Source organism: the organism of the source record quoted next, unplaced genomic scaffold (genome assembly GCF_019419815.1).
Source record: "Pyrus x bretschneideri cultivar Hongxiangsu unplaced genomic scaffold, Pyrus_bretschneideri_v1 Contig9, whole genome shotgun sequence".
NCBI classification, from domain to species: domain Eukaryota; kingdom Viridiplantae; phylum Streptophyta; class Magnoliopsida; order Rosales; family Rosaceae; genus Pyrus; species Pyrus x bretschneideri.
Genome location: NW_025999831.1, coordinates 3,663,163 through 3,686,269, shown reverse-complemented (window position 1 = coordinate 3,686,269; position 23,107 = coordinate 3,663,163). Strand labels below are relative to the sequence as shown.

The 23,107-nt window shown below is 37.9% G+C and overlaps 1 protein-coding gene across 2 annotated transcripts; it reads left to right on the top strand.

The window, feature by feature from the left end:
* Positions 1–1,560: 1,560 nt before the first annotated feature.
* On the top strand, positions 1,561–3,103 carry LOC103934224 (zinc finger protein 8-like). 2 transcript variants are annotated; one of them, XM_009343956.3, is made up of 2 exons: positions 1,561–2,550; positions 3,059–3,103. In XM_009343956.3, the coding sequence occupies exons 1-2, from the start codon at positions 1,732–1,734 to the stop codon at positions 3,086–3,088; spliced, it is 849 nt and encodes a 282-aa protein (XP_009342231.2). In that variant the 5' UTR covers positions 1,561–1,731; the 3' UTR covers positions 3,089–3,103. The 2 variants fall into 2 exon arrangements, with proteins under 2 accessions (XP_009342231.2, XP_048432523.1); XM_048576566.1 differs by having other exon boundaries at positions 3,063–3,092.
* The last annotated feature ends 20,004 nt before the right edge of the window (positions 3,104–23,107 follow it).

Genomic DNA, 23,107 nt, shown 5'->3' with positions numbered 1-23,107 from the left:
TCCTAGTTGATTTGGGATTTGGTTTTAGTATAGGATTTGGTTTCCTATATTCTAGGGACTTTGTGCAAACCTATGACATCTACTAGTATAAATAGATGGATGTGCGATAGAGTTTGTGTGTGAGAGTTTTTGAGAGGCATAAGTTTGTATACTTGAGAACACTTTGTGTTTGTGTTCTCTTGTATTTGTTGGTAATCAATAAAGCATCCATTGTTAGAGAGGTACTCCTATATTGGAAGAACTCTGAAATCGTTGTGTTTTGTTTATTGCTTGTTTGTTTTTTTGTTTAGTTTACAACAGCTTCAAAACTTCTAAGATTTGCAGTTAGCAACCTAGAAACCAAATCAGAACCAAAACCTTTCTAATGAATCAAATCAGAACCAACTTCTAGAAACCTCAAATTATTTTTCAACTGAATCAAAAGCAAATCACAAATACCCACAAAATTCAAAAATCCTAAATACCCCAAATACCCACAACTCTAATATTCTAGAAAAAAATCGCACGATTTTTCAACTGAATTAGAAGAAAATCAGATTGATTTTTCAATTGGAGACTCAAAGTGGGTGTTCGCCATGGTTGTCGCCTGTAATTGGGGATTCGAACGAGAATATGGCCGGAGTTTGTGGGTTCTCTGATCTGATTCGTGATTCTGGGTTTAGGGCGAGGAGAGAGTGGTGGTGGTCTGGTGGTGTAATATCTCTGGACTTGGTGAGTGTAGGTGATGGTGACTCTCGGTGTTCGTGAGAACAGAGAGCAGAGAAAGACGCTAAGTCGCTCTAGTGAAGGAGTTGGTCCAACCGAGTCCCATTTAATCTCACTAAACTTAGTCCTAGCACATAACAAACACAAGACTACACTAATAATTAGCCTAATCCAATCCAGTGAAGGATAGGGAGCCAAACAAACACACCCTCAAAGGCAAAAACGTACGCAACCTAAATTTGAAGAGTGAGAAACAACGTTTTTAGAGAGATAGTTTCTCTTACCATCCATCCTAAAGCTAGCTTTGTTTCTTGCTCTACCACCCTAGCCAGTGGCCTATCAATTTGAACATCTTGATTAATCTTATTTCATGAGTTCAAGGATTTATTATGCATGAGACTATTTATTGATGCATCATGTATCAACATTCCGATCATGGTGTTGGTACTCATTAATTATCAGTTTATTAAATGGTAAGTAGTACGATAGTGAAATATCTTTAATTTTGATCACAACTGGGTAAACATAATGGCAAATTGACAATATTATTTGTTCCTTCCTTGAATAATTAGATAGCCAAAGGATGAAGGGTGGATTATAAAAATATGCAAAAATGTTTGCGTATGTAACAACTTTCCCAAGTTTCCCCCATCAAATAAACCAAAAAACAAGTGAAAGGAAGCAATGGTGCATGGTACTTTGAGAAGCCAAAGCCACTCTCAATCTTGTGGCCTTGTCAGGCTTCACTCTCAGATGGGTCAGCCCCAGTTGTCCATCATCATTCAGACTCTCACCCCCCTTTTATAGACCCCACATCATCCCTAATCATCCCTACATACATCACACTTCCCCACTTCTCTCCTTCCCCTCCCCTCCCCTCCCCCATCCCGACCCACCACCACCCACCACCACCCCCTTCTCCTCCTCCCTTCTCATCTTCCTTCTTCCAATTTCCCCACCTTCTCCTCCTCATCCTCAAAATTTCTCAACACACCCGAAACAACTACTCCTTTCTCCAATTTTTTCATGGACAAGGTTGAGAGAGAGACTCAGGACTTCATGAACGTGGAGTCATTCTCTCAGCTACCCTTCATCCGCCCCGCCCCTCCACTCAACAAAGAAAAGGGCATTCGGCTCTTCGGCAAAGAATTTGGTGCCGACACCGCCATTGACGACTCTGAGTCCCCTGATTACACCAATGCGCCCGAAGACACAAAAAGGAACAGCACCAACACCAACACAAACACCGTCATCAACAACAGCAGCAACAAAAATAATAACAACAACGAAAACGGAAGCGAGAGCAGCAGGAGATTCGAATGCCATTACTGCTGCCGAAACTTCCCAACCTCCCAAGCCCTTGGGGGACACCAGAACGCGCACAAGAGAGAGCGCCAGCACGCGAAACGCGAACACCTCCAGTCAGCCATGGTGCATGCCGGAGGCCTATCTCATGACGCACATCACGTGTACGGCTTGATGAACTACACAAGACTTGGCTCCTCAGTTCATCATCATCCCAGTACTAACTATCCATCATGGAATATTAGTAACTCTAGCTCTACTATAACTAGTGCTCATCACCATCAGCATCATCATGCTAGGTTTTATGGAAGCTCTGGTGGTACGTACGGCACACAATCAGCTCCCATAAATGGGAGCCCCTTGGCCTTGTGGCGGATCCCAGCCATTCAAGGTACTAACCCTAATTCCAATCGTGACCGTTCGATGAATTTGTTCTCCAGCGGGGAGGAAATGAAGGCGTCCGTGGTCGGTAGTGGATCGTCCAGTGGTCATCAAGGGCGGTACGTGTATGACTCGTCGATGGCGAGTGTGCAAGATCATGTGAGTTTGGATCTTCATCTGTAATAACAATATATATAGTTATTTTAATAATTGATTACTTAATTAATTGCTACTATCCTTAGAGAAAGAGAATTTGAGTGATGAAATTAATTCTCATGATTATGATGGTGGGATAATCTTTTGAAATGCAAATGAGGCCAATTTTAGTCAAAATTTTTAGTAGGATTCAGTATGCAAATGTGAAATTATGTTATTGAGTTTGACCAATATATGTGCGGAGAAATTTTATGAGCATTGGGAACGCATTCTTGATTCTGAAAGTAAAACCACTGTCACGAGCAACAAAGCCGCTATTTTTGGGATGTAAATTTTCGTTTTAATTCGTTCAAAGAAAAACAAAATGGTAGCAGCAAACTAATAAGTTGGTTCACAGCAATGTCTGTCTCCTCCTTTAGTGTTTTAACTTTTCTGCCACACGTGTGAGGAATATATGGTATCAGTTAGGGGGTGCATAGGCTTTTGTTGATGCATTTGTTTGTTGGTCTAGACAGGGGGTGATGAGATAGGTGAAATCTGATTCAGTGTATGTGCGATCAGGTAATAAGGTTTGATGAATAGTGTTCAGCTTCTGCCTCATAATATGTAGAAAGAAAATGATATATCCATGGAATTTGCAGGTGGCATTGCTTATTGCAGTTGCAGCTCTAGTTTAATATATACATCTTCTTGCTTATTTTCAGTGCCATTGATGTGTGAGAGAGAGAGAGAGAGAGAGAGAGAGAGAGAGAGAGAGAGAGAGAGATTTATCCCTATGCATCCATGAAAGTTTAAATTATATCTTGTTTTTCTTAATGAATAAGGGGGAACCTCCCTATTCGTGACATTGAGCAGGCAAAAGGGGCAATCTGAAGGCCACTAAATTTACTTGATTGGGCTTTTTTCTTTCTAGGTTAATGATATTTACATCTAAGTTTATTATTTTGCACTTCAAAAATTATTACCTTAAAAATGCTTTAGAAGAAGTGGAAGACGACAATATAAGAGTGTGAATAATATATGTATTTTTTGAAAGAGAAAAAACCAAATTAATTATATGCATGGAGCAGTTGCAATATATATGTACATATATATACTTGGTCTGAATAATATATGTATATGATTTTGATCATGTGAGATTATGAACTTGTGGGACCTAATTGGTTGATTATATAAGCAACAGTTTGAAATGTGGTTCTGATGGGAAAATGAGCTAGCTAGCCTGATGAAAAATCAGGGTACAGTATGGTATAGTAGGACTGAATGAGATATCTAATCATGAATGGGGGTCATTTCAAACCTAAAGCAATAACATGATAGGCTAGTGATGTATATACGAAGTTGAGGAAGGTCTACAACTAGGAATCAAACATGGGTCACTTCTCTGTGCCTTAATCGAATCACTGTATTCATCATTCAAAGGCAGCACTACCAAAACTTTCATGGCTTTAAAATGGCAAACCCAATCCTTCGAAAAAGCATGTTTCCCCCGTTGCTCTCTATGCATGTGAGACCTTGAAGCAACCCTCGCTATGATATATCAAGATGGTAGTTACTAGTTGGACTCCCATCTTTCTTTCCCCATCTTTTGTACCTTTCCTCTAGTATTATGTTCGAGAGAGCGGAGAAATTTTTATGGATGCTGGAAACACAAGTCACTTAGTGTATTATTTTACGTGTTATAAGAAGAGTGAAGGATATTGTTGATATGTTCCACTATTGGTCAAAAATAATTCTAAATATTTTAATTTGAGCAAAATAATAATGTCATGAGTCTGTATTTCAGATACATCAAAAAATTACTTGAGAGAGATTGACAGATAGAAAGAGAGAGATGGTAGGTGGCTTAGTTTTAGGTGTGTGGGATAGCTGTAAAATGTACAGAGTTTTATCAAGTGAAGAAGATTGGACATGGAGGAGCATTCATTTTTCTCTTTCAACAATAATTCAGTTAGGATTGATGGGTTTTAATCAATCTGTTATTGCATGTGTGAGAACACAATATGGGGTCAGAAAATATTTGAACTTGATAATGGACTTAACGAATCTCATACAACTTATACAACTCAAATCATCATAAAGATGCTAAAATATTGTTCACCATTTGATGTCGGGATTTGTGTTTTGTCTCAGTCTCTTGCAAAACATTATGGAAAAATATGTACTGTACAACGGTTGTCTCTGTCTGTTTCCTTCAACTGAAAAACATTAGTAGTACCACTACTTGTTTGTTTTTCTGTGTGCGTTTTAATTTTATATATTGGTTTTCTTTTCCATGGATGAAAATAAACTACAGAGAGTACATAAATTAATTAATTTTAGGGTGTAACTTTGTTTTTTTTGTATTCATTTATGAATTAGTCAGATTACAAATTAATAAGGAATCTCGACAATGCTCATCAGCTAAAATATATAGCACAAATCTTAATTATGGTTGTGAATTGGGATAGTTTAAAATATTGTTCTTAAAGAGCATAGCTTTCCTTGTGGAACAAGCCACTAGAATCTAAACGATGCCCTCTTGTTGCTTACTTGTGCAATACATTCATCCCTCATTAGATTAAGTCCTTGGAAAAAGTTGCCCAAATAATTCGATCTCTCTAACTAATTATTTGACGCATTTTTGGAAGATGTCTATTCATTAATTAATTAATTCGTTAACATAATAACTATCACATTACGCCACTTTTGTTTCACTGGTTCTTCTGATATGTATAGCTCATACAAATTTTCCACTAATAATATTGGACAGTGACTCTGTTAATACTACACAAGCAATAGATATACAATTCATTAGCATATGAACAAAAGATAATTTTGCAAAGTAGCTATATGAAGAAATCCTAAGGATATTTACAGTAAGCAAAAGTATTTGGGCAGTAATGTGATCCAATGTAAATAGATTTGCAATTATCCGAAGCAAGTCACCCTCACTACTAGGAAATGGGAAAATGAGCTGTTATTCCCATTTAAATTCCAAGTCAGTTAGGTGGAGATTTTGTCTCAAAACCAAATTAAGAAACTCTTTCAAGAACTTCCTATCTACTAATATCACTAATATATATTTTGTCCAGGGTATTGAATATGTTACCATAGTACAGAAGCCAAAAGAAATACCAAAATTAAAGAAATATGGTATTATTTGCTAGCTGATTAACTTGTCGAGGGTATTGAACATCCAAATAAACACCTTTTTTTGGCGTGACATGCACATACGTATGCACCCCTTGCAATTTGAAGCAGGACTTTAAATATTTTTGGTGTAGTCCCAATCTCAACCTTGGAGATATAAACCAGTAAATAGGAGAAAATAGCAACCTGGTGAGGGTATTTAGTTCATCATGTGTGGTTGCAAGCATCAAATGGGAAATAATAAGAATAAAGCATTAATGAAGTACTCCTTTTCGTTTTTTTTTTAGCTTGTACTATTCATACCATTATATATCTTGTGTAAAAGACATTTCATTTTCACATTTTTTTTAGTGAACAAAAGTTTAGGGGGATGGGAGACTACCCCATCTCCATCTCAAGAGCATATTACAAGCCTCTTTGAGGACTTACAGAGAGGTATGTGCCCTCTTTGTTTGTTTTTATAAAATTGCCCCCCAATGCATAACTGTTGACAGTGGGACTCGAACCTTAGTGGGTCGACAAACAAGTAAGGACCTTACCAATTGAACCCAACCTATGTTGGCACTTTCACATTTTGTTACTATTATTTGCCAAAGAAAATAGCTAAATGTTTTTTACAGCTTGTACTATACAGTAGTAGGGTTTTCTTGACTTAGAAGCTCGAAAATTGACATTTTCCCTTCGTGTGAAAGGAAAACCTTAACTTTATTGCATATTTTCTTTGGCGATGAAATCTTGTGAAATTATTTCTTTAAGAAATAATGCATGATTTGTTAAAATAAATAAATAAATAAAGAAATATGCATGATTTTCCTTTTTGTGCGCCTGTAAACTTTATTACGTTTTTTATTTTATTTTTTCACATTGAAGTCATTTTCATGTTTCATGTGTTTCTTTTGGTCTAACTTATTATCTTGCGGGTGAATTCTTTTCCTGTCATTATGTTTTGTCTCAATTTTAATTTATGAAATATGACTCTAGCCTCTGGGCCTCACACGATGTATAAACTTGTCTAAAGTCAGAAAAGTAAGTTGAGACTACAGTATAAAACCAATTGGCAATATGAGGAGCAATCCTACTAACTAGAAATGCATGCAGCACATTCCTCTCCAACACATTATGTCCCATGTTCAAACCTACTTATTTTCCATGATTTAGATGAATTTAGTGTAAATTACTTTATCGGTTATTTAAAGAGAAAAGGCAATTTCCCTTAAATCCGCACCTCAATCATGTAAAGTGGAGGAATCAAAGTTATATTCGTTTCAACACCACAAATGGTTAACATGTTGATTTTTTATCATTAGCAAGAAGAGTACTATCAAAGGACGAGAAAATTAAAACATTATTAAGGGCAACAGTACTTATGTATTTACAAAATTAAACATGCATGTGAACTTTTTTCCATTAATATTCAATATTATAACTTTTCCTTTTATTTTATAAACAATGTTCAGTCTAATAGTAATTGGTGAAAAAAAGATAAAAGAAATAGAATATTGTATACTTTTAGATAACTAGTAATATGACCATGATTTTTATGACAAATGATCTCTAAATTAACCAAACTCATCATTTTGGTCCTTCAAAAATTGTTTGAATTGGAGATCATTTAATCATCCAAACGTATCAATGAATCATGAATATAGTACTTTGTTCTATACATTTGTATGACTATATGATCTTTGATTGAAATGAGTTTTTGTAGCGGTATTCAACTGAGGATTAAGAAATTGAACGGTTCTAATCATAAAATTTGTACGGTCAAGATACGTTATTCGCAATAGAGGAATGAGTTCATCCCCTTGGGGGAAATGAAAGTATTATCCTTTCTTATTTTCATTTTAATAGTCAATTTATGGTAATTTAAAATTGATTTTCTTTGTTACTCCACATGACGATATTTGAATGGTGTTGTGGACTCTACATCGTTACATGTTAGCAAACTAACAGAAAATTTAACGAAATTTAACAGCAAAGATCAAATTGATGTGCTTAATTGGTCAATTTCAAATTTCAAATTGAATGACCAAAATGATGAGTTATTTTAATTTCAGGGACCATTTGTGATAAACACCTAGTTATAAATAAACACCCTAGGGTTGAAATTGGAGGAGAAAAATCTCAATTGTGGAAAAATCTCTGATATGTATAGTGTTTGTATGGCACATAGTGAAAAGTTAAAATGTATTTTTGTATATAAAATTAGGTTGTAGAGTGTCTTTTTATAAATTATGCAAACATGAAGGACTTAATTATGAATAACATGTTTTTTTCCTTCTTACAATTGGGTGTTTCTTTATATCAAAAAACGCAAAAATGAAATAAAGGAAATGGAATCAAGAAAGAAAGAAAATTTTGAAAATAATATAAGTTGTGCAAGTGCAAAAAATGAAAGTAAAAGTTGCTATCAATATAAGGGGGTGCCTCGTTTTACATGAAGAAAAGAAGGCACCCAAATAAGAAAAAGAGTGGTGCCAGAGTTAACGCCAGTCCAACTATCAAGAGGGTCCACAAGTAAATGCAAAATCTAAGGGAGCATGTGATGAAGAAGAAGGCATAATTAATTAAGACATTCAGAGACTGAAAGAGTACAAACATTACCATTAGGACCACCACCTTGCTTTCTTCTTCAGCTTCTCTCTTCACTTTTCAGTCCTTTCCTTTGTATAAGAGAGACTCGGTGGTCAGTGGAATTTAAGAATCATCGGCCCACGTCTCTATGAAGTTTGCAAACGAGGTAGACAGTTTATACAGTACTACTACCTTCATATATATACATGCATACATGATATATGGACACTGATTGCTCATTAGAAATTACTCTTTTAACTAGCAACAACGTGACATCGTCCCATCTTACAAATCAACATTATAATCGAAATTATTTATTCTCTTTTGTCATTGTTTAAAGGTTATTTGTGGAGCCAAAAATAATCAAGAGGTGACATGTGGATTATTGGGTTAAAAGAACAAAATTATCCTCGAGGCACATCGAGATTTCTACGCACGAGCAGTGGGCAATCATCCCTCAATCAAGTCAAAAAGTGCCCTAAATAGGTATTTATTTATAACCTATTTCATCCATCCTCATCAAATCTTCTCCACAAGGTAACCCCCAAATCATTCCTTTTTTTATTATATTAATTAGCTAATTAATTGATTTATTATCCAATTAATTTGTTAATTAACCACAAATCATGTACTTCACCCACAAAGCCATCCAAGTGGCCGATCCATCTCCACCCAAAGGGGCCGGCTACACTCTATATAAACACCCTTATTCTCTCCAAAACTCAATTCCAATTCTCTTGCTAAATTCTCCAAACATTTTTCCCTCAAAATTCTAACTTTGGCATCGGAGATTCTTCGGCCAAAGCACCCCCCCCAATTCATTGTGGGCGCGTGAGGCTCTTGGCCTTGACCTAAGGTGTTATTTGTTTTGTAGGTGCAATGTCCAAGAATAAGAAGGAAGAAATTTGCATCCACATTATTTATATATATAAAAAAAATCATTCAATTCGGAGACCGTTTTAGTATGAATAATAAATTTATTCAACTTTCTTCACGGTTTATAATTTACAGTATTAATCTGCATGTAAAGCTTTTATTTTAGGCCTTAAGTATCAATTTTTGGACTTGATATAAATTTGGACCTAAAACCTAAAATTGAAGAGAAATCAATTTGAGACTAGCTAGAACCCCAAGTGTAAGCTCTCAAAATGATTCTACATTATAATAGCAACCAACTATAAATATATGTTTATTGTGGATGCAAATTTCCGCCTTCCTCCTCTTGGATGAAAATGCATCTGCAAAACAATTAACACCTAAGGTTAAGACCAAGAGTCTCATGCGCCCACGATGAATTTTTTGTTGGGGGGGGGGGTGTGGCTTTGGCCAAAGAACCTTTGATGCCAAGTTAGAATTTGAGAGAGAAAGTGTTTAGGGAATTTTTGGAGAAGAATGGGCTTAGTTTTTTGGTGGAGAAATGGGACTATATATAGGGGTGTGGCATGCCCTATTTGGAGAGTAGGGACATGCCACTTACGGTGGTATTTTGAATATAATTGCAAGATATTATGTCAAATAATATCTTGCAATTAATCTGGTAATTAATTGCAATTTGAAAAGGATACTTGGGAGTTACCTTGTGGGTGAGGATTTGATGAGGAGTGATGAGAGGGTTTGAATAAAGAGAAAATTTGATATGAGTCCAATTTTGTGAGCCTTTGTGAGGTATAGTCCAATTTTGCTTAATTATTGACTTAGGTCCAATGGCTCCTTGTACACATCAGCTTATTTTTGTTCTTTTGCCAAATTTATCCCTAAATTGACTAATTAAGTAATTAATATATTATTAATTTTTTTATATTTATGATGATTTTTAATCCTTATTCATAGGATTATCTTATGCTTAATGATCGGATTAAGTATAGGAATTTAATTCTCTTTAAAACGTTTCCTATTCTTCCTTCTCTTTCTCCCTCACGAATCACGATGTCTCCTTCTCATGCCTCATGATATCTTCTTTTTTTCCCTCCTCCCTGCTCCCAAGCGTAGATGATCAAAGATGTCCAACTCAAATTTCTATTGTTGGTTTGATTTGTAGAATTTAGCCAATCTTGTATATGCTTTAATTCTTTTTTTTTTTTTTCATGTTTCTCTGTTCTTTTTTTTTTTTTTCTATTCTAAACCTCTTCGTGTTTTACTCCCTCAGCATCATCTTTTTATTCATCATTTTCTATGGATCTTCTTGGTATATATATCACATCTTTTTTTCTATTCAACCTATGTGTGTTTTATACTACATGTGTCATGGATAAATTGTATTATCTACCCATCACACATTATTGATAATTTGTCTCAAGTTAATTGTGTTTTTCTACCTGTATCATAGGTTATCTTGTTCTATCTACCTTATACCATGGATTAATGGTGCACACACACATTAGTTCTTGATATTCTAATTCAAATTAAAAATATTTATCTACCTATACCATAGGTTTTTGTTCATTGCTTATATTACAGATTTTTGTTCATAGTCTACCTATATCACAGGTTTTTGTTCATAGTCTACCTATATCGCAGGTTTTTGTTCATAGGTTTTTTCATATGTTTTATATATATCATTCATTTCAACTTAAGTCGTGGGTTTATAGTCATACACATGAACTTACTTTTAAATTTTTTTTCCTTAAATTGTGGCTAGACTGAGGAATTTGAAGATTCAAATTTTGAAATTCAAATTTGAGTAAATAATGCATAAATTAGGAAATTTAAATATATATTTATTTTTACTATAAAGGGCAAAACGGGAATAAGATGAGATCAACTAGACCTAAACTGGGAAGAATATCTAACTAGACTCAATCCAAACGTAGCTGATTTTTTTGGACCTGGATCTAAATGCCCCTTGAATAAATACCATTTTGGTCACCTTTGACCTTGATTGAGCCGTTATTGTCTGTTGCATGCGCGTGGGAATCCTGGTGTGCCTCAAGGGTAGTTTCGTCCTTCTTACCCTAAAGTCCAAGTGTTGCCTTCATAATTTTGTTGATTATTTTTGGCTCCACAAATGCCCCCACACTTGCTGGGCTGCTCGCAGGAAATGGTAGCAGGTGTAAAGATCTCCAACTTTGATGTTGATTCCCACTCGGACTTGGAATTAGATTCTTTTAGGAAAGGGAAATAAAGCACCTCCAAAGCATATTTAAGCCTACCTTAAGTAGGGGATTAAATCAACTCCGGAGGGCAATTATTTATCCCTACAAGAAAGAGAGAAAGCTAGATGATATTGTTCCTCCTCCTCTAGCACTGTTCTTTGCTTGCCCATGCAAAGAACCATCTTCCATTGATTTCTTTGTCTTCTCCACGCCACACTAATGTAGGAAAAACTTAATTTTCTTTATCTTCTTCTTGGGTGGTGCTGCCACGGGACAGTCGTCGGGGTGGTGCAACATGTCGGTTGGCAGAGGCTAGGAGTTGGCTTGGCATGGGCAGGGGAAGTGGTGTGGCAGGGGCCACATCTTGTGCTGCTCGGCTTGACTGAAGCCAAGGGTTGGCTCATCATGGGTTGAGGAAGTGGCGTGGCGTGGCATGGGCCACAGCTTGGGCTACCATGTCTGGACTGCTTGCCAGAAATAAAGAAACTGCTTGAGTTTGATTTCTCAGCTACCGTAGATGGAGCAATCAAGGATGGAGCTACCAAGATCGGAGCTGCTGAAGATGATGTGTCGAATAAGAGAACTGTTGAGTGCAAAGTGGCTGCTGCCCTTTGACCATTTGCTGCTTAGCTGGTATTCAAATATTCAATCTTTTGCGTTGTGTGTTCTTCTCGCATTGGAAAGCTTACCCAGACAGGTGTCGGGGAATTGGTTTATCCTCTTATGCTGGAGAGCTTACCCAGATGGGTGTCGGGGAATTAGTTTACCCTCTCGCATTGGAGAACAGACCCAGATAGGTGTCAGGAAATTGGTTTACCTTCTCGCATTGGAGAGCAATTAGTTTAACCTCTCACACTGGAAAACAGCCCCATATAAGTGTCGGGGAATTGGTTTACCCTCTCGCACTAGAGAGTAATTAGTTTAACCTTTCGCACTAGAGAGCAGACACATATAGGTGTCGAGGAATTGGTTTACCCTCTCGCACTGGAAAGCAATTAATTTAACTTCTCGCACTGAAAAGTAGACCCGTATGGGTGTCAAGGAATTGGTTTACCCTTTCGCACTTGAGAGCAATTAGTTTAACCTCTCGCATTGGAGAGCAATTAGTTTATCTTCTCACATTGGAGAGTAGACTCAGATGAGTGCCGAGGAATTGGTTTACCCTCTTGCACTGGAGAACAATTAGTTTATCTTCTCACACTGGAGAGCTTACCTAGATAGGTGTCAAGAGATTGGTTTACCCTCTCGCACTGGAGAGCATGAAAGTCGTTATTGTCAACGCATATGAGGAAAACTGGACTGCTAGACAACTGAAATCACCCTCAGCCTGTGAGGTCTTGTTCGGTGATTTGCTTGAGACTTTGAACTACTTGTGGAACCCGTGGGAAGCGCGGTGAGCTGCTCCCAGACTTTCTTCAAGTATTGCACCATCGTTAGATGTTTCGTCGTGTGCTATTTTAAGGCTTGGTTGGTGATCTGCTGAGAATTTGAATGGATTACAAGCTTCTTCACCGTTAAGTCTTTCGCTAGCAGAGGCTAATAAAGCCTTGTCTTCTGCTCCGTCATTAGATGCTTTGAAGTTTAGAGTGCCATGGGCTTGCTTGGCGTGATTAGGAGCCACAAGGCAAGATCAGCAAGGCTGGGAGCCGTGGTGCAAGATCAACAAAGTTAAGGGCCATAGTGATAGATCAAGCGACCGGGAGCCTTGGAGCAGGTAGACACGACTATGAGCATAGAGCTGGGGCTGGCTTGGGCCAGGTTGTGCGTAATAGGAAGAATTGGACCACTAGGTCCGTGATGCTCGGCTATTGGTGATGTGCTACTTCAGTATTGAATCGTCTGGAGTGTTGAGAACAAACCTGCCCCTGATTCTTGGTAGTTGGGCTGGTGTGTCTTTTTGGTACTCGTCTGCCCCCGGTGCACCATTAGGTTGAGCTGTTGTGCTTGTCGAAACAGAAGTAATCTTTGAATCCGACAATCTATGTGGGATAGTCATGTTTGCTTAACTTGTCAACGAAAGGTGACCCTCTTATGTTGGTCATGTCTTGTCAAAACGCCTCATCAGTAGTTTCGTTGCACTGGAGACCATGCAATCATTCAATCAGGAGCCTCTCAACTTTTTCTTGAATTTTCCTCTAGTGGGGCAGCAGAGCTTTCGACTGCCTCTAGTCATGACATATTGGTCTAGGCTTCTTTTACATGTGGTCAGCTCGTTTATGTTACGACTGTGGTGTATGTGGTACAATCCTAGCAGGCGAGCGAATTACTCGTAGGTTGGCAGTTGAACTTGAGCTGGATTGAGTGACTGTTTTTCTCCGTCCATTGTGTTTCCTACTCCAATGTGAGGTGGACGATGCTTTTTGCGGACCTAACCATGAATGAACACTTTGCTTGGAAGGTTGCTTATGTTGATTATTGAAGTGTGGCCCCAACCGTGAATATATGCACGTCTGTGGGCCTAACTGAGAGTGCATGCTCCTTCGCACACTAAGATGAGAGTATACGTTATCTCGAGGGCCTAGTTAGGAGTGTATACTGCAAGAATATTCATTTCGTGACTGGTCAAGTGGCTGCTTGCTGGGACGCTGCTGGAGAGGTTTGTCGTCTGCCTTTTTTTACTTTGGGACACCTCGTATGGGGCACGTTGCATCTCGGAGTGCTGCAAGATCTGATTCACAAAGGTTGTCTGCTGTTCAAGGGCGCTTGTTAACTCTATGACTTGTCGAGACAAGTGTGGTTCACCATTTGGGTTGGAAGAGCTTGGACGGTATGCGTCACCTTGAATAGTGGAAGCGTAATGGACTCCAAGCGTGAGATTTGAGTTGGGATATGTCAAACTTACAGAAAAATGAGGTGAAAATATCCTTGGTTCAATCGTGGATCCAAAAATCTGAAGCCGGGATAGTTAAACCGGTCTTGGACCAGTTTGGGCTGCTTGGAAGGCCACAAGAGTAAGCTGGGCCATATGCGTGGGTTGCTCCATGAGTGGTGCGTATGGGAGCTGGGTTTGGGCTTGGCTCATAAGCGCGTTGGGCTCGCGTCGGGTTGAGGCTCGGGCCGGCTTGCCTTTGGCGTAGGCCTTTAAGGGTTAGAATGACGCAGCTTGGATCCGCTGGTCCTGGGCTTAGCCTTAGAATGCACTGGGCCAGCGCTGGCCTTGGGCTTGTGAGGTCTGGGCTGCTCCAATTGCTACAGCTGCTTGGGCCTCAACTATTTGGGCTTCAGCTGCCATTGCAGCATCGTGGGCTTAATGTGGGCTGCCTTGTGATACGGGCCTGGGCCTGCTACTGCGAGGTGGCCAGTTCACCGTGGGTAGTGAGTTCGCCAAGGGTCGCTGCCGTGGTTACTGCCATGGTGGTGCCTAGTAGGGGTGGTGTCGCTCCATTCGTCGTCGTGTTGAGCCTCATGGATCATCGTGGTCTAAATCCTTGAACGTTGGAAGTTCCGTTCGTCGTGGCTTTCGAATTTCTAGTCATCGTACTTTTCTTTTACGTTTAGTCAAAGAATTTTATAAAAAATTCTAGGAACAAGAACGTACGAAAAATCTACGAATGAACAAGAAACTAGAAACTTTTGAATGCGAATGTCTTCTTTGAGCGTGTGAATCAAGACTCTCAATGAAAGCTTTGTGGATGCAAATTTCCGCCTTCCTTGTCTAGGATGAAAATGCACCTACAAAACAATTAACACCTAAGGTCAAGGCCAAGAGCCTTACACGCCCACGATGAATTGGGAAGGGGGGCTTTGGCCGAAGAACCTCCGATGCAAGGTTAGAATTTGAGAGAGAAAGTATTTAGGGAATTTTAGGAGAAGAATGGGCTTGGTTTTTTGGTGGAGAAATGGGACTATATATAAGGGTGTGGCCGGCCCTATTTCGAGAGTAGGGACCGGCCACTGTTGGTGGTATTTTGAATATAATTGCAAGATATTATGTCAAATAATATCTTGCAATTAGTTTGGTAATTAATCCCAATTTGAAAAGGATAATTGGGAGTTACCTTGTGGGTGATGATTTGATGAGGAGTGATGAGAGAGTTTGAATAAATACCATTTTGGTCACCTTTGACCTTGATTGAGCCGTTATTGTCTATTGCATGCGCGTGGGAATCCCGATGTGCCTCAAGGGTAATTTTGTCCTTCTAACCCTAAAGTTCACTTGTCGCCTTCATAATTTTCTTCATTATTTTTCGCTTCACATTTATATATATCCTCCTCCTTTAGTTCTATGTTTTTCGATTTATTTTGGTCAACATGATAAAATGTAAATATGCAATATATTTTGTAGCAGGATTATCTATCTTTACCAACAAATCATAATTTAATACACAGTTTTGTGTTTCTAATAAGTTATTTATATATTTCTTAGATTGATATTTGCATATATAGAAACACACATCCTTCCAAAGGAGAAGCATAATTAGCCCTACTTATCACTTTTCTGTTAGATTGAATTACTTGAGGTTTATAACCATTTAAAGAGTTAATTGAGTTTTCTTGATTCATGTTTTTGGGGTAGACGGGTGGGCTTTCTATCGGAGGCCTGATTCTTTTAAATTGCTTTGAACGGGAGGGAGGGATTGTATAAGCAACCACAGTCAAGGTATTGATGTGCAGTTTGACTCGCCTAATCGGTTTATGGTTGATCATGATTAAAATGCATCAAAATACTAATTAAAACTACATTCTCTCCCTACTAAAAGTTTTTGCAACGACCATACTAAAAGTTTTAGCAACGACCATAGATTCGGTTACCGTGGCCTCCAAATCAGTCGCTACAAATCAAATTTTTAGTAGTGTCTTAATTGTAATTGGTTGATAAGTTTATGCAATCTTACTCTTGTTTGATAGTACGTATAGCCAACTTAATACTAGCTAAAATCTTCACATCACTAGCAAGTAGGTCACAAACCATCCTCCAGCGGAAACAATTAATTGATGAGGTCCTCTAATTATCAATACAAGTGAAAACACAACTGTACTTCGCATCCATGAATGAACATAAAGCCATGGATATATAAATCTCCATGCATGCGACTCTTTGAATTTAACCCAAGAGGGGAATTCTACAGTCTCATGGCCGTGATGTGGTGGTGGCAGGGGCAAGATTAGCATTCGTAATAAATGCCAAACGGTGCTTGTAGAGCATGTGGTCGGATCCATAGGTTTTTTGCTTAGGGGCATGGCCCCTCTCCATCTCTCTTTTCTTTATTTATAAATTTTCCCACCAATTATATACACCCCATGCGATGCTAACTTGCTAGCTTAGCTACTGATGAGGCAACTCAGTGCCCTGCTATCTCAGCTATCACACTTACCTGTAAGTGATATACAGCTCCACACATTCTCATATAACCAATTCAAATAGTAAGTGAGTGGATTCTAACCGTTCATACAGTGAGGCCTACATTAATCGTGTGCATGTATGGGTGAATTCTGGTCATTTTAGAAGTCTTACATGCATTAACGGTCAAAATCACTCACGCATGCGTATGCGATTGACCATTGCACAACTCATGTGAACATATAATTGTAATGGTAAAACACTTTACATTTACGATGACACTTTCAACGCTATATCCGTGTAATCACTTTGTGCATGTAAGATTGTTCCTTATGCATGATAACTTTCACACAAATCTAAATTCTTTTGATAGCTTTCATAGGGTAAATAGTTTAGTTTTTACATATGCAAGTTCTAGATCGTAATGCTAAAGCATCGAGTACTGGAGTGATCTAAATTTCAAACTTCTACTAAAACGGTAAAACATGCCTAATTAACTGACACTAGCACAGCTCAAATTTAATCAAAGTCAGAGTATCACCTGACCAAACCTTAAGCAAGTCAATGATAATTTATCCCAACGAAAGCAATTAATCAATGACGACATCTACTTCAGCCGTAAGTAATCTTTACATCTTCAACTATTTTAGGTCCCCATTGTTGAAGAAGTAACTATAAGTACCTCCAGGTTTTAACTTTATGGCTTTAGGTGGGCTCAAACGTGCAATTGTCTGCAAGGACACAACATATTATGTCAACTCGTGGTTAGCATGGTTCTGTACTTTATGATGCCTCAACTACTTCGGAGGTGCTCGTACCTCGCTAGAAATAGGTACCTGTAAGGCCTTCCTCACAACCAATTAAATTTGAACAAATTCTTCAGAGTTCAACAAAATAAAAAACAACAATAATGCAACTCAAGCCAGATCTGCGAACAGTTGATTTTCTCACATATTGTGATGAGATTATGTGATATATGATGACAATTTCTCCCATCAATTTTCACATTATCAAACACCTCATAAAAACTAACCAAACAGGTCATTGATGCAACATCTTGACAAAAACTGTATTTTTACTCACTAGAAATAGTTACTCAAAGAAGTTTTATGAAAATGAATAACTGAAGAGCAATCAATGTTGCAAGTGTTGTTATAAACTAAACCAAAAAAACAATCAAGCAATAAACAAAATACAACGATTTTAGAGTTCCTCCAATATAGGAGTACCTCTCTAACAATGGAAGCTTCATTCATTACCAACAAATACAAGAGAACTCACAAACACGAAGCGTTCTCAAGTATACAAACTTATGCCTCTCACAACTTTCACGCACAAAATTCTATCCCACATCCATCTATTTATACTAATAGATGTCATAGGTTTACACAAAGTCCCTAGAATATAGGAAACCAAATCCTATACTAAAACCAAATCCCAAACCATCTAGGAAACACAAATCCAAATATCTTGCGTCCAAGATATCCTAATCCTTGTTTGATTCTTATTTGAGTTTAGGCATGTTGAGTTAATGCCAAATCCAACAATCTCCACCTTGGCATGAAATCCATAACGATGCATCAAACAACTTCTATTGCTCCACCATATCGCAAGATCAAACTTGCTTCAACCGCATCAAATCCAAGCAATGCTTGAACTTAGCTGCATAAACCACCTTGTCAACATATCAGCTGGATTATCTTCTATAGCAACATTTTTTAGACGAATCCCACCTTCAACTACCACTTCTCTCACAAAATGATATCGTACATCAATGTGCTTAGTCGTAGCATGATGTACCTAATATTTGGCTAAATAAATGGCACTTTGGCTATCACAATATACATCCAACTTGTATTGTTCTACACCTAAGTCTCCTAACAACCCCAGAGTCCACATTGCTTCTTTGATAGCTTCAGCAATCGCCATGTATTCTGCTTATGTGGCTGATAGTGCCACCATTGATTGTAATATTGATCTCCAGCATATAGGACCCTTTGCCATAGTAAAGTAAACTGTTGAGAGTCACAACTCTGACAATGAGGCTTTGTATTTCCTTGGTCGTTGACGAAGAATTCATGTCTAAGATGGCCTTTATTTGCCTCAGATGGGTTTCGATTCTTTGCTGGGTCACAAGGTACCATAAGAATTGACCCGATTAGACGCGAGTATGCACTTGGCTGGGTTCAGCTTCATCATAGACTTTGGTAGAATGTCGAAAGTTTTAGCCTAGTTGGTGAAATGATCTTCACGCTTTGGGCCCTTTACCATGATATCATCCATATAGACCTTCATAGATTCGCCGATGAGGCATTTGAACATCTTGTTGACCAGCCTTTAATATGTTGCGTCAACATTTTTTGGTGGAATGGCATGACCTTATAGCACCAAGTCCCTTACTCGCTAACGAAGGAGCACTTGATTTTGTCCGGCTTATGCGTCATGATCTGGTTGTAACCAAAATAGGCGTTTAGAAAGCTAAGTAGTTGCTTGACGTAAGTGGAGTTCACCAGGATGTCGATGTGTTAGAAGGGACCTTTCGGACAATCCTTGTTAAGGTATATGTAGTCCACACAAACTCGTTTCTTGTCAAAACCTTCCTTGAGGACCAGAACTATGGTGCTTCCTTGACGAAGTCGGTCGCAAGGAGCCTGTCGATCTCGACTTTGATGATGGCGGTTTTCTCGGGGGAAAAGTGTCACCATATCTGCTCAACTAGCTTTTCTAAAGGGTCTACATGGAAGTTGTGGCAAGCTATCTTGGGCTCGATCCATTGTATGCCCAAAGGGTGGCCAAGCAAAAACATCTCTGTTGAGGCGGAGGAAGGATGTGAATCTTCCTTTTCTGTGGGACTAAGCTGAGAGCCTACGCGTGCAGTTCACTAGAGGTGGTCAGGATCGAAAATGATAAGTTTTGCGTCCTCTTCAGGCAATGGTAGAGACAAGGTTGAATTCCTGCTGCTTGGCCTCTTTTAACCCTTGTGCAGCGCATTTTCAGGCCATGACTTGGTTTGCGAATTTCCCGTACTTCGTCTCTGGGACGAAAAAAAGAACTTTGAGGCAATTGCTATTTGGAAAACATGTTGATCTTATCCATCCAAGGTTTGCCCAAAATGTCGTTGTAGGGGGATGGCTCATCGATGACCTAGTGGAACATGAGATAAATATAATTGAGTGAGACATTAACACAATAAGATTTTAAACATCCCCTAAAATATATTATTGTGCGTGTAATTACCACCAAAAATGAAAAATGAAAAAAGAAATTTATTAAAGTGCGAAATTGAAGATGACGCGGGAAGCAAAGGAGAAGGATAAAGAGGGGTGATTAGTGGGAGTTCGATGAGAGGGAGATGGAGATAGAAAGAGTGACTGAGAGAAAGAGAGTCTCTTTATCTTCAGTTGTGAAGAATACAAGTTGAGAAGAAATGTGCAAATTTTGAATCGTCGATGACACTTGTGTGGAAGGCCTCTAATTTATATACGGTGGCGTGTGTGGTGCAATGGTGGTCCGAATCCTGAAATGGTCATCCACAAAATGATGGAGGATTTGAATCTGCTCACTCAAATGATTCACAGGTCTGCAAAATGTGGCTGGAAACGATCTGAAAATGAGTTGAAATAAGTGGTGAGTCAGCTCTCTTGTTCTTATGAACTGTGGAGAGAGATATTTTCTGGTAAGCAATTAGGGCTTAAGTTTGGTTAGTTTAATCACAATTAGGTTATGGAAAGTTATCAAGGGTGTGTCGATGGAGAAAAAGAATGTGCGGAGATCAGTTTTCTTTACTAGCCATTCTGATTTAGGGTTTGCCATTTATGGATAAATGATTTTTCTTATTGGTGACCTTTTAAACAAAGTTTTGCATGTTATGTTGTTACAATAAAATAAAACACTTTCTGTTTGTTGGAAATTTTAATGCTAAAAATAATATTTTATTCTTCTCCATCTCGAAGGAATTTATAAGTGAACAAAAGAGCAACAGCAGGAAACAAATCCGAATAATAACTTAGAGTTCAAGGAAGACTATAGTACTATAAGATAAATTCAAAAATAAACCTTATTTCTCCAAGACAAGCAAACCCTAAACCTTAGGTAATAACTTAGAAAACAAGTAAAAAACTTCATTCAATCTCAAAAATAATTTCATTTTCTCATTTTTCAACATGTTTGTAGTGAAACAGACACTATATTGTGTTACTGTTTTCTGATTTTAATACTTTGATTCATGAAGATATTGGAGTAACTTACATGTAATTTATATTTTTGCAAGTGTAGTTGTCTAGAAGATTGATCAGTAAACTAATATGGATTCATCTTGCACAATCAAACTAGTACTCTTAGGCAATTAATTGACCTTTCAATAATATCCCCAACCAAGTCTACTCAAGCAGGAGGCAACCACAATGTTCTTCCTCCGAGCACTCAGAGGACACCAACTACCATCTCTTCGCCTTCAAGACGGCGAGTTCACCACCATCACATCACAACTTCCAAGTTCACCACTATTGTAACAAACTCTACCACAAACCCCATATTCAGTGAGCGAAGACGCAGATCCTACTTGTTCCGAAGAATACGACACTCATCCCTCCCAACCAGTGTTTCTTGATCCATTCTCCTCTGTCATTGCTGTTCCCAACTACCTCTCGTTTGACAACTTCATCCTCTTCTGTCGAACTCGTCTTCATCAAGTACCATGCTAGAGTTTCTTAGTTACCAAGACAATAAGAAATTTTGAATCTTTCTGTTGCTCGATCAAAACCCTGAATTGGGTTGCTTGGATGACAAGATTCATAAATATAAATAAACTTAAAAGAGATGAAAAGATAAATAAATTCGAGCAATACCCTGAACTAAAGGGTAAAAAGGACTATGAATGCGTTCAGTGACCATCTTTGTTTGAAATTTAAGTTTCATTATATCTGTATTTTGTTCGCTTAGACATCTTAGTGTTAATTTATTCTGAGTAGGAACAATGGGATGGAAGATCGTTACAGCGCTCTTATTGAGCTTATTAGTAATCATGGTGGCTGATGGATTTCATCATATTTTTAATGGGAAGAAGTATTCCCCTGGAGAGGTAATGAGCCTTTCTTTCTATACGCGTTATTTCGTTGAACATTTATCTTATATATATCTTGAGTTTATGCATGCTCTATTTTCTTTTGTATGTCATTTTTGCAGGCTGAGTGTGCCATATTCTATTTTTTGCATTCTGTGGACTACACAGATTCGGCTGAAATTGCTCGCACTCCTCCAGAAGAGTGTACTCCACTAGAAGAAAAATGCTCATATATCATGGTAAATGCCCATGATAGATTGTGATCCACCATGAACATTGTGCACGTTAGTAATCTGAATGTGATAAAAAGTCTCAATTTCAACCAAGGGTTATGCCGTCGTCAAATGTAATGTAACCATGGACAGTGCCTGATGTAGATTGGAATCTAACACCACGTGTGCTATAACTGTTGTGAATTACTAATTTACCATGAGTAATGCCCGTTATAAACAAATTTCCAAAATAATATATATATATATATATATATATAAACCCACAAAATTGGAAATTTACCAGAACAATTTTTTTTTTTAAATAATCACATATTCAAAAAAAATTACAAACTGTACAAAGCTAACAACACCATCATTGATTTATACTAGGAAATATCAAACTACACATGAAGCATCAACTAGGCCTCAAATAACAACGAAATTGTCAGTTGAAAGACTATACTTTTCCTTGAACACCTCCAAACGTCTCTAAAAGTTAATACTATGAACATGTCGTTAACCTATGAACAATTGAAATTAAAAACAATGTAAATCACAAACATTCAGTAGTATTGAAAATCAATAAGCACCGACAACAACAAACAGACTCAAAAGCATTACTTGAATTCTCCCATCGGTTAATATATGTGCAATAACTATACTTAATAAACAATTACTTGAAGTTGGGATTACATTTTCAACCAAGTTTCTTGAAGTTATTTAGTGAGCCACCGAAGAGAAGGATCTTGGAGTCCTTGACCTTGAGGTAGAATTACAAGTTGAGGTAGATGCTTGAATAAGGGAAATTGCCATTACTGCAAAAAATATTCAAATAAAGCAATAAAGCATAGTGTGAGAAAAGACTCGAGTGCACATCAAAATACACATAAAGGAAGGAAAAAAAATGAACAGGCAAAGAACATGGATAAGGCAAATACATTTTCTGAGAAAACAACTTGAAATTAGGATTGCCGCCACTCTTGGCCACCGTCTGCGTCTCCATTCATTAAACACACACAACCAAAACTTATAAGAAAACAACTTGAAATTAGGATTGCCATTTATTTTGCATCAAAGTAATTCGATACAATTATATATAAAGTGGGAGAGAGACAGAGAGACCTTTGTAAACCACATACCACTTATTATATCCACTTCTGTTGTTTCCAGTCCAAACATAACTCATCCTGCACACATCAAATACTTT

Coding starts and splice junctions, on each gene's coding strand:
- LOC103934224 (XM_009343956.3), top strand. CDS start 1,732: ATGGACAAGGTTGAGAGAGAGACTCAGGACTTCATGAACGTGGAGTCA. Junction 2,551..3,058: donor TGGCGAGTGTGCAAGATCAT/GTGAGTTTGGAT, acceptor TTGTTGGTCTAG/ACAGGGGGTGATGAGATAGG.